The 19,327-nt window shown below is 42.6% G+C and overlaps 1 protein-coding gene across 1 annotated transcript; it reads right to left on the reverse strand.

Annotated features, from left to right (window-relative positions):
* Positions 1-1,650: 1,650 nt before the first annotated feature.
* LOC309801861 (spermatogenesis-associated protein 31A6-like) lies at positions 1,651-6,527 on the reverse strand (the record flags this gene model as incomplete). The annotated part of the gene is made up of 2 exons (XM_082616931.1): positions 1,651-3,603; positions 6,510-6,527. 2 exons carry the CDS (start codon positions 6,525-6,527, stop codon positions 1,651-1,653), a joined length of 1,971 nt encoding a protein of 656 aa, XP_082473057.1.
* Positions 6,528-19,327: the final 12,800 nt, after the last annotated feature.

Consider the following 19,327-nt stretch of genomic DNA (forward strand, 5'->3'; position numbering starts at 1 on the left):
CCATGCGCCTTGCACATGGCAGGAAGCACCAAATCACTCTAGAGAAATTCTTCCTCATCTCCCTGCTTTTCCATATGGATGGGGGTCAGGAGACAAGAAAAGCTGTGCTAGAAGCAGATCAGTGGAACACCCCTGGATTGCACCCTGCCCCATCCACTTTGCACAGGTCACCTCCACACCACCACAAATCCTGTCTGATTGCTTCTTCACCTACCAGGCTCTGGGGTGATCAAGGACTGGGAGACAGGCAAGGCTTACTACACAATCACAGGCCAGTCCCCACCTCTCCCCTGGAGCAGTCCTTGGGCCATATGTTTATGTGAAGATCACCAGACTAGGAGTCACATCCCAAGTTCCCTAGTCCTGGCTTTTACACCTATTGTTAAGTTATCCTTCCTAAAAGTCAAGAGGTGATGATGTGTAAGCTTATTAAATATAGTATTAAGAGATTAACCTTCCCTGATTTGCTTTACTTCTATAAGTTTGACCTTCTGTTTTGACCTAAAGGTGGTTTCTCTAGGTCTGTGATCTTAGAGTTGGAATAGGGTAGAGACCCTGGGGTGGGGACATGATGAGCTACTGGACCCTTAACTTTTCCTCCCCTTTAGGCCTTTAGATGGTGGTTGTATGTCAGGCGGCTGCTCTTTCACAACTGCGCATTTATGGGAATCTGGTACCACTTTGCCTCCTTCCTTGGATCCAGTGATTTTTCTACACCTACATCCCACCCTAAATTCACAGTGTTTGACCATCAGATAGTTACTACCCACAGTCACACCCCTATTCCATTCATCCAAAACTCCTTCTCTGGGGTTAACATAGAGTGGAAGGTAGGTGACCCATGAACATAGCCATTCATTTATATGGGACTGGACTCAACACAGCCCTCAGCAGCCTCCCTGATACTCCCCCCACCTACACACACAGAGCTGGAAATGCCATCCTTGCTGCTGCTCTAAAGTCTAGGAGAAACAGAGGTGGGGGAGGGTGATGCTGTACATTTTATTATGCCTAAGCTAAAAGGGGTTCATAGGGCATATCTCAATCCCAGCCTTCATCAGAGAGAGAAGGAACTCTTAAGAGCAGATGTTGGATATTCCCTACCAAGAGATCCAGGGGCAAGGTTTCTCCCGTTTCTGAACTCAGAGCCCATACTCTATTCCCCCCAAACTTCCATCCACTTGGCTCTGGCACTTCCTGGAGCCTGAATTGGAATGTCCGGCCCTATCGTGTAAACCTATCCACTACAGTTGCATAAAGTTCAAAGTAGCATAGAAGAAACAGAAAGACTGGTTGAACCAGGTCCTTGGGTGTGGGTTTCATAGGTTTTTCCCATCTCATTGTTAGAGTAATTTTGGTTTGTGTAATGACAGTATCATAAGGTGCAATGAAGTGACATGAGACAAGGAGCAAGCTTGTGATGCTACTGTCCAACTCCCTCCATGCCCCTCCCTTCTAGAAGACAAAGTGCACAGCACAGACAGCAGCCATTACACTATGCTTTTATTAGAAAAAATATATGTATATGTATATGTATTGGGGAACATTAAATATCTTGGATGTGCTAATGAGAAAATCATTTTCTCTACATGGACTGAATTTTTACTTGGAGACATGTTTTCCTACTAAAGGGAAGACTAAAGAAGGATTTTACTGTCGACCAGGCAAGACACCACCCCAAAGATGACAATGCCTTGGACAGTGTTGATGGCGGGCTGGGGCACCTGGAATCTTTGGCCCATACTGGCAGGTACTAACTGGAAACAAACTCTTCTTGGGGGGCAAGGATGGGAGGCACCTTAGGCCCAGCTGCTCATCGTCGAACCTTACACTTTTCAAACTATGTTGGTGTCTGACTTCCCTTTCCCTGATAGAACAACTCTGGCCCTTGGAGGTGGCTTTATGACCGCAGGCTGTATAACCCATCATTCTCCCTTGCTCTGGGTAGGAGGTAAGCCTATGGTAGCCGAAACACCCACATACTGGGACTTGGAATTCCAGTTTGTGTTCATTTAACTTTGTGGCATGAAGTCCATGGTGAATTGCTCTTTTTTCTTCTGGGATCTGTCCAACAGCTGTCATGCGTGCCCGACCCTCAGCAGTCTCACTCTTCAAGGTCGATCTGCTTTTGACTGATCCGTGACTCTGGGCAGTGGCTGATATGGGCTTTTTTTTTTGCAGAGCATCTCGACCATTGACTTTTTTCTTGGGGGAAATCCACTTTAAAAATAGCCTCATCCTTTTTCTGAAGAGGCTTTCTGGAGGGCTATGTTTCTTCTCTGGCATGAGCTGGAGACATCTGCTCCCAATAGAGTCTGTTATTCCCCTGACCTGGGCAGGGCGGCTCATACTTCCAGCTTGAGAGGTCCCTAATTCTTTAAACCTTTCTTCATGCTCTCCTGGTTTATGCCTCCTACAGTCCTCTCTTTTGTAAGTAGGGGCAATCATCTTGCTCTGGCTCTTGCATGAGTCTTGGAGTTTTGAAGTTTTGGGCTCCTGCTGCCCTAGGTGGCTCCTTTGGGCTTCCATAAGGCCACTTGGCTCCTGGGAAGCTAACCTGTCTCTGGTGGGGACTCTCTGGGGATGGCACTGAGGCACCTGAGAAGCCAAGTTGTCTGCAGCAAGGAACCTGTGTTTGGGAAAGTCCTGAAGCTGGTTGTCTGACTGTACCTTTACTTTGGAGTTAAACTCACTAGCAACCTCCATGTTAAGGCATGGCTCACCTGGATGTTGGAAAACAGACAGTCTAGGTAGTAGGAAAGTTCTACTGGCCCCTGGCACCTCTAAACTCCTCATATGTACATTTGTGGTTTGGGATTTTGTCAACACTTTGGTTTCCAAGATAACACTAGACTGTGGTTGAAGAGCAGGAGACTCCTTGGCCTCCACAGCCTCCCTGGCCTCTTCACCTCTCAAAGATTGGGATCCTAAGTTCACCTCCATCACTGTTACCCTATGGCAGGGGTCTCGTGAGGCCTGACCACCACTCTCCTCTCTTGGCTCATTCCTGACCACTGCTGAACTTGGACCTGGCTCTAGGCTGTCCCTCTTGACCCATTCCACAGTCTCACTCTTCCAGGTTCTGCCCACAAGGCTGAGTGTGAGGGACTGAGAAGGTGGCCTGCCCTCCTGTCCAGTCAGAGAAGCCTTTGAGGGCCCATGGTAGTCAGCAGATGGAATCGCTCCCAGGGCACTCTGGATTTCCTTACACACAGTGGAGGGGACAAGGAGAGGCCTCTTCAGGGTAGGAACTGACTCTTCTGTTATCACCTTCTCTCCTGAATGAGCCTGAGGAGGTTTCTCCAGGAACTCAGCACACTTGACTGTTGAGTGGGAACCAGATACACAGGTGGCTGAAGGGGAAGTGGCAAACTGTAGAATGGTGGAGGGTTGGAACTTTTTCGACTTAAAGAGATTTATGGGCTTGAGGACCTTGAGGGGTAGGGTCCACCTGTGCTTTACCCAAAACCTTATAATAAGTGCTTCCAGCACCTCTCGAGTGTCTGGATCAAGGAAGGAAACCCTACAAGAGGTGTTCATGCAGGGTTCCCAACCCTTCAAGCAGTATCTTCCACAGGCTCCAGCAGGCACTGCTTTGCACGTCTCACCAGGAGGGTCTTGACATGAGACTTGATGAAAGTTGCCCTTGCCAGGAAGCCTCCCCAGGCAGCTGTAGGAGAGCAGATGGGGCCAGGATGGCCGGACAGGACAGGCAGGGGTGGGCACCTGCAGCCCAAGAACCCTCCTCTGCCCCCACACTGACTTCATAATGCTCCTGCTCTCCTTCACCCTAGGGCTTTAGCCACGCCCTCCCATGGCTCCCCCTCCCAGGGCTGGGGTCACATTAGAGGCTCTGGGAGGAAGGACGACCCAGGAGAGAAGGGGAAAGATTCTTTACCTTTGCAGAAGTGAAACCAGGTTGTGCGTCCCCTCCAGTTCTTCCAGGCAATCTCTGCAAGCTGGAAATCAGGAGACTGGGTCATGGTGGTGAAGGCAGAGGCCTAAGAGTCTTTCAGGAGGCTGAGTGCAATGGCCCTTTAAGGGAAATCTTTGGAGGATTAGACTCTGGAGCCCAAGTATCAGTGTCCAAGGCCACATGTCCCTGACAGTGATGGTAAGTCTCACTTGAAAAGGGTTTGTCCTTTGCAAAGTGCTTCCACGTTCATTAGGCTCTGTTAATTAGGCTCAGGCTCTGTTTCCTGAGGAATAAGCTCTGCCACTGGCATCCTCAGAGACCGTGAAGCTGGGCCCTCAGGACTAGGAGAGATGGAAGCTAACTCTCGGGTCGCGCAGGGCTGAATGGCAAAGGCTTACCTTTCAAAGATCCACTTTTCTTCCTACTCCTGCTCCTCCCCTTCAGCTTTACTTGATGCTGAGAGATAAGAAAAAGTGAGGGGCGAACACCCAACTCTCACTGTCCTCTATCTAGGCAAGCTGTGTTCATGAACAACATGACTTTCTACATTTAACTAAAACTCTGTGGGTTTTTTTCCCCTTTTACTTATTTTTAAAGTGGATAACAATATTTTCAGTTTTTCTTCTTTGAAGAGTGCAAAGAAGGTTTTTTTTTTTTTTTGGGGGGGCGGGTATTCGGGCCTCTCACTGTTGTGGCCTCTCCCGTTGCGGAGCACAGGCTCTGGACGCACAGGCCCAGCGGCCATGGCTCACAGGCCCAGCCACTCCGTGGCACGTGGGATCATCCCGGACTGGGGCACGAACCTGCGTCCCCTGCATTAGCAGGGGGACTCTCAACCACTGCACCACCAGGGAAGCCCAAGAAGGATTTTTTAAGTTTTAATCACCATAGATTTCTTCTGTCACTGTTCCTCTGATCAAGAAACACACACATTCTCAGACCTAAATGCCCACGTGAGCTTTGTCAGATAGGATTCTGCTTCCCAAGGCCAGACCTCCACTCCAGCCTCTTCTCTCAGGCTCTCAGGGGCTCAGCCCCAACACAGAGGAAGGTCTCACTTGAGACACCCGCTGTGGGAAGGTGGCTGGTGAACCAGGGCTCAGGGGTCAGCCTTCCTGCAGAGATTGACCTCTTAGTAATCCAGTCCTTAACCATTAGTCACTGCATTTGGGACTTGCCCTGGAGCCCTCTACCATACCTGAACTCCTGGTCTAAGATCTTAGGCTAGAAATCCTCATACCCACTCTAACCCCTCTCTGGCCTGGCTTTTCCCTAGAAGGATGATGTTCTATACTTTTCTGAGAGTTCCCATCTCAGGAGTCTCTCTACGTGGTTTAGAAAAGTGGAAATAAGAATAAGAAAAAAAGAGAATCTCTGCTGGGATTAGGCCAAAGGTTTCTTACCTTCCTGATGTTTCTATGTTTCCTAGGTGGTGCTAAGAATAGATTACTCTGGAAGCAGTGGAGTAACATTAGGAAGAGCCCCAGTCCACACAGGAACCCAAGGATGATATCAATCACCCAGGAAGTTGGGCTGGATCTCAGCCAGATAGCAACAATGTCTTTCAAAGAAAAGAGATTCTCCATCTTCTGAACTGCATTGCTGCCCTCAGGCAACAGAGCACTGGGAGTTCACTTGATGGCAGAACCCCAGGCCTGCATCACAGAGCTGTGGCCTTGTCACAAAGGGCTCCTGAGTGTGGGGGAGGGGCAATAAGAGAAATAGGCTGAATCACTGCCCCTCCTTCCCTTCCCATCCACACCCACAGACACCTGCACCCTCCTGGGGCTTCCAGATCCCTCCTTCCAACTACTCTCATCCTGTCAGAGAGACCTTAGCCAATTTTCTCTTCATTCCATCTGGAGCCTGGTTCCTTCATCCATTAGAGACCTTTACTTGAGGCCCACCAACTTGATAACTCTTGAACATCTTAAGCTGACCCTGGAAGACTGGCTGTTTCACAGACATTTTTACTCAGGATTTCCTTTGTCCTCAGCTCCAACTTTCCCACATCATGTTTGTGTCTTGTGTAAACCCAGGGATAGAACTTGAATTTCTTTTACACTTATTTAGTTTTGTGAATTTTGAATAGTGTATGTTTTGCCTCATTTTCTATCAGAGGGAACTACACACAAAAATTAAAATAATTTATTTTTCAAAATTCATAAGTATGAAAGAATTATAAATAGTTATGTAATAGGGAAGAACAAATCTGCCTCCACATGAGATCTTTTTTACTTTAATCTTTATGCTTTGTTGCCTGAGCTAACTCTGTCCATCCCTGTGATCCAGGCTGGCTCTGCACTTTTTGTAAAACAATGTTGCCTAGAGCCTGAAATATATAGGATAGACTATTTCTAAGGCTCTGACTTTTTTTTTTTTTTCTTTTTGCGGTATGCGGGCCTCTCACTGCTGTGGCCTCTCCCGTTGCGGAGCACAGGCTCCGGATGTGCAGGCCCAGCGGCCGTGGCTCACGGGCCCAGCTGCTCTGCGGCATATGGGATCCTCCCAGACCAGGGCATGAACCCGTATCCCCTGCATCGGCAGGCAGACTCTCATCCACTGCACCACCAGGGAGGCCCGAGGCTCTGACATTTAAGAGCCCATTCATGGAGATAAAAAGTTGCAGAACAGAGAATAATAATTGTTTTCTTGGAGGTTTACAGGAACACATGACCTGACCAGGATCTGACCCATCTGGCCAGCCTCTAGAACAAAGAATCCAACACCAAGATATTTGCAACAATTAGTCATGCCCCTCCTTCACCTTGCCTTTAAAAAGGCTCTGCTGAAAGCCTTCAGGGGGCTTGGGGTTTTTCCTGGGCATGAGCCACATGTCTTCTTGCATGGCACTGTGTAAACCTTTCTCTGCTTCAAACTCTGATGTTTCAGTATTTAGCCTCACTGTGCATCAGGCACACAGACTTGCATCTGGTAACAGTTAAACCTTCAAATGATGTTTTTGTAAGTTTGTAGTGTTTATAATTCTGGAGTTAGTAAATCTTTAAACTGCACAAAAACTTTTGGGACACACTGCAAACACGCACACACACACGTACTCATGTTCCTTAACCAATCTAGTACTTTCAAATCCAATAATCCATAATTTTCTACTTAAAAAAAATCTTTCATATGTTGTCTCAACCCAACTTCTTAGTTTGCAATGATAAGACAGTCCCCACTCTCCAGATAAATTTTGAAATATGTGGTCTTAATCCATTAGGGCTGCTATAACAATATACCATAGACTGGGTAGATTAAAAACAACAGACATTTATTATCACAGTTCTGGAGGCTGGGAAGCCCAAGATCAAGTCACCAGCATGGCCACCTCGTAGTGAGAGCTCTCTTCCTGGTTCACAGCTGGAGCCTTCTCTCTGTATCCTCATATGATGGGAGGAGGCTAGAGATATCTCTGGAGTCTCTTTCATAAGGCACTAATCCCATTCATGAAAGCTCATAAGCACTTTTGCACGGCCCCGCCTCCTATCTTTAAGAGGTAGGATTTCAACATGTAAATTTTGAGAGAACATTAACATTCAGACATGTGCACTCATTCTATACCCGGAAGCTAGGAATGGGTTAGGGTGAGCCAAGGTCCTGACCCTAAAGGGCTGTAGGGTGAAGAGTAGGACTAGGGGTCAAACCCTTGGGGCTGAGCCAGGTCTTGAGCAGCCTCTTCAGATATTCCTAGTGTGTTATGGATGTATTCTCTTTTCTGAGTGTGCCTTGCCTTTCCTGCCCCATCCTCCCAGGCCCCTGAAGCTTCAAGTCCAGCCTGAACCATATAGAAAGGGAGCTTTGAGTCTTACACAAAATTCCCTTATGACATCCCTTAGCAGTAACACAAGATTCACTGAAGGATTCACATGGTAAATATGTCTTAATGCCCCATGAGGGCTTTAAAATAATGTGTATTCTCTGCTTGTTGGTCATAATTTTATACAGTTTTAGTGGGAACGTGGGCATGTGAGTTTATTTGGCTATATTGCCATGAATGTGCACTTTCACAAACATATCTCCTACATCTACTATTTTTCCTAGTCTTTTCCTCCCATATGATATTCTCACCTTAATTCAACCTTTTATCAAAATTTAGACTTAGGTCTGTCACCATGTGGACATGCTTTGTAACAAAATAGCTTCAACCGAGGAGGTCAGTGGAAGGCCTGGACCAGCTATCTTGGTTTCATGATAGTAAGCAAAGGATTGCAAACTACCAGGTTAAGCTTAAGCACAAAGCAAAGTTGATTGAAGCATAGGTACACTCTCAGAGAGGGAGAGAGAGAAGGAGAGAGAAAGAGCAGGCTGTTTCTGAGAACAGGCTATTTCAGCGAAGTGAAGCAAGCCCAAAGCAAAGTATATCGAAGCAAAGGTACACTCTCGGGATGGGGGGGGGGATGGGTGTACTGTTTCGGCAAATTGAAAGCAGCATTCCTATAAAGGCTTACGAGCGCTTTTTTTTTTTTTTTTAAAGAAGATGTTGGGGGTAGGAGTTTTTATTAATTAATTAATTTATTTTTGCTGTGTTGCGTCTTCATTTCTGTGTGAGGGCTTTCTCTAGTTGTGGCAGGCGGGGGCCACTCTTCATTGTGGTGCGCGGGCCTCTCACTATCGCGGCCTCTTGTTGCGGAGCACAGGCTCCAGACGCGCAGGCTCAGTAGTCATGGCTCACGGGCCTAGTTGCTCCGCGGCATGTGGGATCCTCCCAGACCAGGGCTCGAACCCGTGTCCCCTGCATTAGCAGGCAGATTCTCAACCACTGCGCCACCAGGGAAGCCCCTTACGAGTGCTTTTAAGGAGCATTTGGCAGAGAGGCGGGGGTGAGTGACAAGGATCATTATTTGATTGACAGTCCTGAGCTATGGAACAAGTTTTCTGCTGCGCATGCTCTCATCCTTGAATCCCCAAGAAATGCCTACTGGGTGGGGGGAGGGGCAAAACCACATGTAATTTATTGTAATTATGGTATAATGAGTTTGGATTTACTATAGGTTATACGCCTGTCTGGTCTGGGCATGCACAGCCTGGAGAAGTCCCCTTGTGTTACTGTGCCTCTCTTTATCAGGATAAGCTGCCCACCACCAGACCATAGTTTCTCCCGTTCTGGGTGGAGTCAAGGGAGAGTCCCCAGATGGCTGCGTGTGACTCAATTTCTTCTTCTTGTCTTTCTCACCACTGTCACCTCCTTGCTGCTAATGTCTGACTAACTACCTAACAGGTCTTCTTTGCATTCATATTTGCTCTCTAAATTTTCTCTGTTACTTTATTTTCAATATGTTTTGTTTGATGGGTTTTTTTTTTTGGAAATTTAAAAATCTTATGATAACATTTACCTTGATTTATTTAATTATTGTTCTACTGTTATTGATTTCTGCCATCTTATTTTATGCTTTATTTTCTACATTTTCTTTATTGTTTCTTTTTTTCCCTTCTTTGGCATCTTCCATTTTACAGGTCAAGGGTACTTATGTTTGTTTGACATTTGGGAATTTTTAATATTGTAATGGTTTTATACCTTGAATTATGTTAATTTTCTCCTCAATTTCTTACCCGTGGATGAAAAATGTTCCCTGCCATATCAGTACACAAAGGATGTTGCAGTCATCAAGTCAGATGTCAAAGCAGGAACCCTCAACTGTGCACCTTGAGGGGATTCGGGATGGAGAAAAACAGGGTACTGATTCTAGAATTAAGGTGCACATCAAAGGAATGATTTCACGGAGCCCAGATTCTTTCATCTTCTCATACATAGAAAAGTGCTAAAGTCCTTAACTTGAGATGTCTAGTTTTCTTTAATTAATAGTAATCTTTTGATGTTCTGACTACCTGGTTTTGGTTGACTCCTCCCTTAGGTCTTCTGAGTAGTTCCTCAGAGTGATCTGACAGGCTGTGTTCTGGGCTTAAGTCCTCAGAAAATCTGCCAAATAAAACATAATTCTCCTTTTGGGTTGTGCATAGTTTTCAGTCAGCAGTCTTGGCAACCAATGAAGGGGCCCAGAGCAGACTTTTCTTCTTTGCCTGAACTCTATGAGGATCCAGAGTCCTGGCACCAGCAGAGGCTTCTTGGGCCTGTCCGCTTTCTCAGAGAGTCCAGACGAATTTGGGTGAGTATCTCCTGGTTCTTGGATCTCCAGTTTTGGTTGATGATCCTAAGTTTTATGCAGTGGTGTTCAACTCTTCTCTTGAGTAGTAGGTTATCCTTGAAACTTGGTTTCAAGAAGAAGTACCTGGGTTATCCTCAGTGAAAGACACTGGGAAGATTTTTACTCAGTTTAAACACTGAGAGCTTATCCTCAGTAGAAAAACACTGGGAAGACTTTTGCTCAAGTGGGTTAGCCTCACTTAAAAGACACTGGGAAGATCTTGCTCAGTGTAGACACTGTGTGGTTTATCCTCAGCTGAAAGACTGGGGAGACTTTGCTCAGGTGAAAGACACTGAGTAAAAGTTGGACTGGGTAATTAGGTGGAAGACTAACCTGTCTTCCTTGAATTGGCTACTTTAATAGAGTTTGTCAAAATAAAAGTGATCTTCACAAATTGAACTCAGAATGGGGAACCTAGCTTTCAATACAAAAGAAAAAGGAACAACAGGTTTCCAGCCTCCAACGGATATCCTGGCCAGGTTTATGTCCATACAAAATTTACATTTACAAGTGCTTACTTACGTGGGACTTAAAGAAAATCTTGCCCTAAAAATGACTAAGATAGGACTCTTTTATTGCATATGCAGTTAAGTTAGAAAAAGCTGGCTCGATAAAAACATCTTTTCAGAATTCTGACTTCAAAAAAACAAAAGGCTTTCTAGGGGAAACTTGCATTTCTCTTCCCGTGTCTTTGAAATGTAAGTGTTCTGATATTCTTCTGTGTGTGTGTGTGTGTGTGTGTGTTTTGAGAACTTGGTCACTACCATCCAAAAGTACTTATATGGTGTACATTTGGTAGCCAGTCAAATAGACTGGGATTCTGAGTAGTCTTTTGTCTGACTGTACAACTCTCAGGGGCTTTTTGCCATCTTAACCTTCATTGTGTCAGCCTGTACAACAAAGACCATTACTTTCTTAAACTAATTTTGGGAGTAAACTTTCTGGATCTTATTTAGACAGCATCCTTTACACTCTTTTGTGGGGAAGCCTCTTGCGTCTTATTGGTTTGAGTCACTATTAAGGTATACCTCATTTATGGCCAGATGATGGATCCTTCAAATTGGAGAAACTTCTAAATTGGTAAATTTTTAGAGAGCTCTCATTATAAACAGCTGTTTCATTGGCTCCTATGGGGGGGGGGCGGAAATGCTGGAAATTAGTCATATAATGGTTAACCTAAAAACTCCTTTAGTTTCAAACAAACCCAAAAAATTGGTTTGGGAAACCTTATTTGTGGTCTCTGCTTCCCCTAAATGGGTCTTACAGATGCTAATAAAAACATTAGAATAATTATTGTTAATTAGGTTAAGTAACAGGGAAAAAAACTGAAGGAAAAGCCTAAAAACTTTTTCCCAACAAGGTGGAAATTTTAAAGGGACTTCTCCTAAATGAATAAGAAATCTTTAGATAGTTATTTTAAGGTGGGATAAATAAAACAGACATTAATGAGATAAATCAAAGATTGGATACAATACTGCCTAAGATTGGATGGGCCAAAGGGATCTCCTACTTGTCATCAACATTAAAGGGCCAGACCCAAACAAGTCTGCCCTATTTACCCCAGTTTAAAATACGTATATTTTATTACATGTAAATTTTATACACGTAAAATTACACTGAGATACCTGACCAACAATTACTTGGGGCAAAAGTTAGACCAATTAATCAAGTTAAAAGATTGACAAAAGTGCCTGAGTCCCTTGGTTCAACCACTCTCTGGGGACCCCAGAGTCTTTTTAAAATTGGTATGTTTAAATGGGCATTGTGTAAGATAATTACCTCTCTTTTGCCTAATTATATTGTGTGGGATAGACATGTTTCACTGGGGAATTCTTCCCCTGCCTGATATTATAAGATGGCATATGAAGGAAATATTAATTAAACATACTAAAGGAAACCAGTGGGATTAGCTGAGCCTATACAATATAAAGTAAGAACTGACAGCTAATATTTAAGGGATAATAAAAATAAATAATGGAGACTTTACTCTGGGTCTAACCTGTGCACTCAGAAAGAGGGTCTTTGTTGAATGCCTTATGCAAGTTTAGAAGGTATGATCAATTAAACCATAAAGTTCTAGACTATAGAATTCTGAAATTTCAGTCTAGTTGGAAATCTTCTCACTGATACAGAAAAGCAAGTTAAAGAAAACGTAGTTGGGCAAATCAATCTTTTAATATTATTTAGGTGACAGGCCAGTTCTTTGGGGAATTAAAAGCAACTGTCTTTGTCTTGCAAATCGGTACAAATCAGAAATGTAAATACAGACCACAATGACCTGAGACTGAGCCTAATTAGCTAAATTAGGTAGAACCTGAAACCAAGGTTAAAAAAGGGGAAAAAGTGGCCTTTTAAAACTCAAACTGCTGACTAGTCAGTCAAGAAGACGGAGGTGTAGGAAGATGTGGAGTTCATATCTCCCCACAAATGCATCAAGAATACATCTACAAATGGAACAGTTCTCCCAGAGCACCTGATAAACACTAGCAGAGGACCTCAGGCACCTGAAAGGACAAGAACGATCCCCACGTAAGCAGGTAGGAAGAAAGAAAGAAGAAGGGAAAAGGAAGAGCAGATGAAGTGGGACGTGACCAGTGACCCTGGGCGGGGGAGCGGAGCTGAAGGTGAGAAGAGGTTCCCGCATCTGGGGAAGCAGCGGGGAGAGAAGCTGGGGCAGAAGGAGAAATTTGGTGGCTCAGAGAACAGTGCAGCAACCAGTCTGTGGCAGGCAGGAGAGAGTGAGGCCTACACAAGTGGTCTGGCCACAGCTCTGCATGCCCCAGCCGCTGGGGTCCACTGGTGCACACGGGGGCTGAGTGTTGGAATGTGGGGTTTGAAGAGCAGACCCAGGAAGGGGAATGATGTTGGCTGTGAGGGGACAGCTCAAGGGGATAGGAGTGAGGAGCTCCACAACAAGGAATGCTCCTGGAGGAAGCCCAGACCAGCAGAGAAGCAAAGTGCCACTGCTGAGTGATGCACAAAGGGCGGGGCCCCCATTGCAGCCTCTCTCCTCACGCACTGGCCCCTGCCTCCACAGGCACTAGGAAGGGCTCCTGCCAGAGTGGCTCACGGGCCCCCAGCCATCATCACCTCAGCACTCTCCTGCTTGGGTGGCCCATTTGCCCAGCTTGCCACCTTGACTCCCTCCTGCCTGACAGGCTCGTACATCCCATAGCCACCGAGCACCCTCTCACCTGGGCAGCCTGCCTGCCCTGATTGCCGCTTCTACATCCTCCTGCCTGACAAGCTCATGTGCTCCAGCAGCCTTGGGAGCAGACGCCAGTGGGTGGCCCACATGCAGAGATGGGGCTGAAACCACAGCTGAGTTCCAGGGGACATGCAACTAAGGAAGAAGAGCTGAAATCTCTCCTCATGGCTGTGCAAATCATGGCATTACACTTCCTCTGATGGCTTCCTAAATTCAGCACCTGGGAACATCCCAATGGACAAGTGCTCCTGCAGCTGAGACAGGTCTGGCTTTAGCAGCTGTGGGTTTTGTGGGCACATACATGCTGGGGTTTGGCCAGGCCAGAGTCTGAGCTGCCTCCGTATCTCACATAGTGTGTCCAGGTACATAATTACCGCAGTCCTGGGACCTGACCTCAGTGGATCTGGGCCAGTGGCCTGGTGAAAATGATGCCTGAGTCACCAGGGCCAGTTGCCACCATAACCATGGTTAAGGTGGGACTGGGAGCAGTACCAACAGCAGTGTACTTTGTAAGCCCACACAATGGGCGGAAAGGAGACAAAACAGAGCACACCCACAGGTGAACACCTCCAGAGGAGGAATACTCAACGGCTTCTATCCCAGTGGGTGTGCGCCAGTCCTCACGACCTCACACCGCAGATCAGAAACACAGCTAAGAAACAGACCTGAGGGCCTCTGCTCCAACGACTAGGGGTCAGAACCCAACCCTGACAAGGCAGTGACAGCCACAGAGGAAAGGGAACTTTCTGCTGAATAAAAATCAAAATTAAGAAAATCAACAGGAAAGATCAAACTTGGAAAATGTTTGCAATATCAATATCTGGCAAAGAACTTAGATACAGATGAAAGAATTTTTACACTTCAAAAATAAAAAGACAATCCAATGGGAGAAAATGGCAAAAATATATTTATGGATATGTTATATATATAAATATAAAGTATATGTATCCATGAATATATGCCTATTGGCTATTTGCATGTCTTCCTTTTATTTTTAAGTGCCTAATTACATTATATATATATATATATATATATATATATATATATATATATATATACACACTATTACATATAAAATAGATAACTAATAAGAACCTACTGTATAGCACAGGGAACTCTATTCAGTACTCTGTAATGACCTATATGGGAATAGAAACTAAAAAAGAGTGGATATATGTATATGTATAACAGACTCACTTTGCTGTACAGCAGAAACTAACACAACATGGTAAATCAAGTATACTCCAAAAAAATTAATTAAAATATTTACATATATTGTATACAACATATATATTAAGTATATATAATTTATATATATTTAGAGATTGCTCCATCAAAGACGTACAAATTATAATTATGATGAGATACCACTACATACCACTATAATGTCTAAAATTTAAAAAACTGTTAATATCAAGTTTTGGTGTGGACCTAGAGAAACATGAATACATTGTTAATGGGCTTGTAGCATGAAAGCTTTAAAGTTAAATATACATTTGCATATGACCAAGCAATTACCTAATAGTTCATTCTTATCCAAGAGATATGAAGTCTTAGGTCACACAAATTTGTTCACAAAAATGTGTAACACCATTATTCATAATAGGTAAAACTGGATATGACCAAAATATCCAAGATATTTTTTTAAACATCTTTATTGGAGTATAATTGCTTTACAGTTGTGGGTTAGTTTCTGCTTTATAACAAAGTGAATCAGTTATACATATACATATGTTCCCATATCTCATCCCTCTTGCGTCTCCCTCCCTCCCACCCTCCCTATCCCACCCCTCTAGGTGGTCACAAAGCACCGAGCTGATTTTCCTGTGCTATGCGGCTGCTTCCCACTTGCTATCTATTTAACGTTTGGTAGTGTATATATGTCCATGTCACTCTCTCACTTTGTCACAGCTTACCCTTCCCCCTCCCCATATCCTTAAGTCCATTCTCTAGTAGGTCTGTGTCTTTATTCCGGTGTTACCCCTAGGTTGTTCATGACCTTTATTTCCCTTAGATTCCATATATATGTGTTAGCCTACGGTATTTGTTTTTCTCTTTCTGACTTACTTCACTCTGTATGACAGACTCTAGGTCCATCCACCTCATTACAAATACATCAATTTTGTTTCTTTTTATGGCTGAGTAATATTCCATTGTATATATGTGCCACATCTTCTTTATCCATTCATCCGATGATGGACACTTAGGTTGCTTCCATGTCCTGGCTGTTGTAAATAGAGCTGCAGTGAACATTTTGGTACATGACTCATTTTGAATTATTGTTTTCTCAGGGTATAGGCCCAGTACTGGGATTGCGGTGTCGTATGGTAGTTCTATTTTTAGTTTTTCAAGGAACCTCCATACAGTTCACCATGGTGGCTGTATCAATTTACATCCCCTCCAACAGTGCAATAGGGTTCCCTTTTCTCCACACCCTCTCCAGCATTTATATGATACTAGCACAAAAACAGAAATATAGATCAATGGAACAGGATAGAAAGCCCAGAGATAACCCCACACACATATGGTCACCTTATCTTTGATAAAGGAGGCAAGAATATACAGTGGAGAAAAGACAGCCTCTTCAATAAGTGGTGCTGGGAAAACTGGACAGGTACATGTAAAAGTATGCAATTAGAACACTCCCTGACACCATACACAAAAATAAACTCAAAATGGATTAAAGTCCTAAATGTAAAGCCAGACACTATCAAACTCCTAGAGGAAAACCTATGCAGAACACTCTATGACATAAATCACAGCAAGATCCTTTTGGACCCACCTCCTAGAGAAATAAAAACAAAAATAAACAAATGGGACCTAATGAAACTTCAAAGCTTTTGCACAGCAAAGGAAACCATAAACAAGACGAAAAGACAACCCTCATAATGGGAGAAAATATTTGCAAATAAAGCAACTGACAAAGGATTTATCTCCCAAATTTAGAAGCAGCTCATGCAGCTCAATATCAAAGAAACAAACAACCCAATCTAAAAATGGGCAAAAGACCTAAATAGACATTTCTCCAAAGAAGATATACAGATTGCCAGCAAACACATGAAAGGATGCTCAACATCACTAATCATTAGAGAAATGCAAATCAAAACTACGTTGAGGTATCACCTCACACCAGTCAGAATGGCCATCATCAGAAAATCTCCAACAAGATTTATATGGGTGAACCAGTTGTGGTATATCCATACAATGTCATATCATACAGCAGTAGAAGGATAGAATTATGAGGAATGCAACAAGGATGAATCTCAGAAACACTATGCTGAGAAAAAAGCTAGACACACAAGAGTATGTACTTTATGTTTCTGTTTATATGACTTTCTAGAAAAGGAAAAATGAATCTATGGCGACAGAAAACATATCAGCAGTTGCCTGTATCAAATATGGAGTAGAGAGTGACTGCAAAGAGGAAAGGGAAAACTGCAAAGGGGGGTAATAGGAAAATTGTCTACCTTGATGGAAACAGAGTTACAAAATATTTACATTTGTCAAAATTCATTAAAGTGGACATTCAAGTTAGTATATTTTTTATATTATACCACAATATATTTCTTTTAATAAAATAATTATGAAGAGTAGGTAAGTGGGCAAAGGACCTGAACGCCAGCTTTAGCTATGTTAGAGCTGTAAAATCAAAAAAAGATCAAGTTGCCCCTAATTTAAAAACCAAGAAAATGCATAGAAGTTGAGGAATAGAGATTTTAACTTATTTTAAGAGTGAGTTTTCTAACAATTAGAGCTTCCTAAAAATGAAATAAACTTATTTTGAGTTGGCAATTTCTTTCTCAGTGAGGACATTCAAGTACAAGAGGACGATCATTTTTCAGGTATGTTGTAGAAGTGCCTTAGAGATTGAAATTTGCATTAACCAATATTTAAGATGATTCAATAACATCAGAAAATATGCTATATTTATATATGCTCTTTTATGGTAGAGTTCTGTCTATAATGTTTTCTAAAATATCCTTTGAATTAATATTTCAATAGTAGTCTCCAGTGCTGCAAATGTAGGCCAGAAAGTTAGATCTGTGCACAGTCTATTTTTTAAGAAGCTTGTAATCTGGAAGAGAAGATAGACAAAAATGTTGTAGCAAAATGCAGTAAGTTTCATAATAGAGATATCCTCATGCTCTTATATGACATGGAAGCAGTGTCACATTCTTAATATGTCATCTTTTTCTGAAATACTTCAGTATGAATTTCTAACAATGATAATAATTAATTAAGGCATGAATTATTTACAGAGAGATACTAGTTATTCCTAAAATATTTGGAGATTGTTTTAACATGAAGGTATTTCTTAGAATACCTCCAGTAAAGTTCCAAAACGTGTCTTTCAAAGCCTAAATGTGTTTGTACAATCCTGAAAACCTCAAGGAAAAATGTGAATGTTGCTGATTATCCACCATTTAAAGTTTTCTAGGCTTTGGCATTTTTCTGTAAGTATAAATAGTTGACTATGAACTATGCAGAGAGTTGTTTTACCTGAATTTCTTTGAGATCCATCAGATGTGGCCATTAAAATGAGTCAATCTCCTCCATTACAACTACTCACTGTGCAGGCTTCTAGTCAAGCATTGGTGGAGATAGCACAGCTCAATTTAAATGTAAAATTCAAGGTAATGTAACTAAACAAGTTAGTCCTATCCTTTTCCCCTTACTTTCCCTTAGAGAGTTTTTGAAGTTAGGGATTTGTAAAATGAAAATATTAAACCAAATTTAATAGCAAAATGTCATTGATATCATTAGTGAAACCAAGCCCAGTTTCCATTTACCCCAAAGTATAAATTGCCTATCTGAGAAGCAGTTCAAATTTAAGTCATGTCAGATTGGTGGTCTTTCTGAGTTTCAGTTTGGAACTCTTATTTGAAGTCATTGTTTCATTCAAGAGCATCTCAATATCAATAGCAGGTTTTCTACTTCAGCAAAAGCCTTGATGTACATCAGTGCCATTGGGTCCAGAGGATAGCCTCTTTGTACGTTTTTTTCTCCCAGTCTCACTGCAATGCTAAAGTCACTGATAACACAGAGCACATTTCTAATCCTAACTATATGCCCTAATTTTGGCAGAAATCCACTCCTCCACTTTTAATGCAATGTATTAACAACCAGAAATTTAATTGTATTTGTTGAGACTGTAATATCAACGTGAAGCATTCCTTTTTTGAAGCTCAAATTCTTAACACTTGCTTTCCCCTTTGCAAGAAATACTTACTCCTTTACTCCCTTGTCCCCTTAGGCTACCTACGTCATACTTCAGTTAAGAAGACATTTCACAAGGGATGCCTTTCCTCATCCTTCCAGGTGAGAAAGGCTCCCTGTCCCATGGCTCATAGTACCCTGTCTATATTTACTACAATTAGTAATTATTCTTTAGACTGCAGGCTCTAAGAAATATGGACAATGCTTGCTTTTCCACACCTTGTATTACCAGCACCTAATGCAGTGCCTGGGACATAGTAGAAGTTCTATAAATATGTAATGATTGCGGAATGAATGAATGAATGAATGTGTTAGTAACAAGATAAATGTATAAATCGTATTTGTAAAGCACAATACAAAGTAATTTCATTAATATTCACCCACTTATTTGTACCTTTATACCCTTCTCTTCATTTATATATCTTAGAATTACTTTTAATTTTATCAGCAGGGATACAGGATTTAATGATGAAATTTTGATGACATGTATTAGAAATATTTGTGAGTGAGTAAGCACTATGCCATGGTGAGAGAGAGAAAAAAACTGAAAGCTATTGCTATATTCTTGACTCAAGTCATACTCAATATTATTTGTTACATATTATATTACACACACAAATGCATTCTCACTGGCATGGTATCACCTACATTATTATAATTTCCATTTCCTTCCCAATCCCTTTAAAGCCCATATCTGACCCTTAGACTTATTAAATTGCATTGTTTTAAACCACTTCTCCAATTTGTCAAGGTCATATTACGGTCATGTTGAATTTTGATCTTGACAAAGTATTAATCAGTCTTATCAACTAAAGAGAACTGTAAATGACTAAATCCACA

Source organism: Mesoplodon mirus (assembly GCF_964341445.2).
Source record: "Mesoplodon mirus genome assembly, chromosome: 1".
Classification (NCBI taxonomy): domain Eukaryota; kingdom Metazoa; phylum Chordata; class Mammalia; order Artiodactyla; family Ziphiidae; genus Mesoplodon; species Mesoplodon mirus.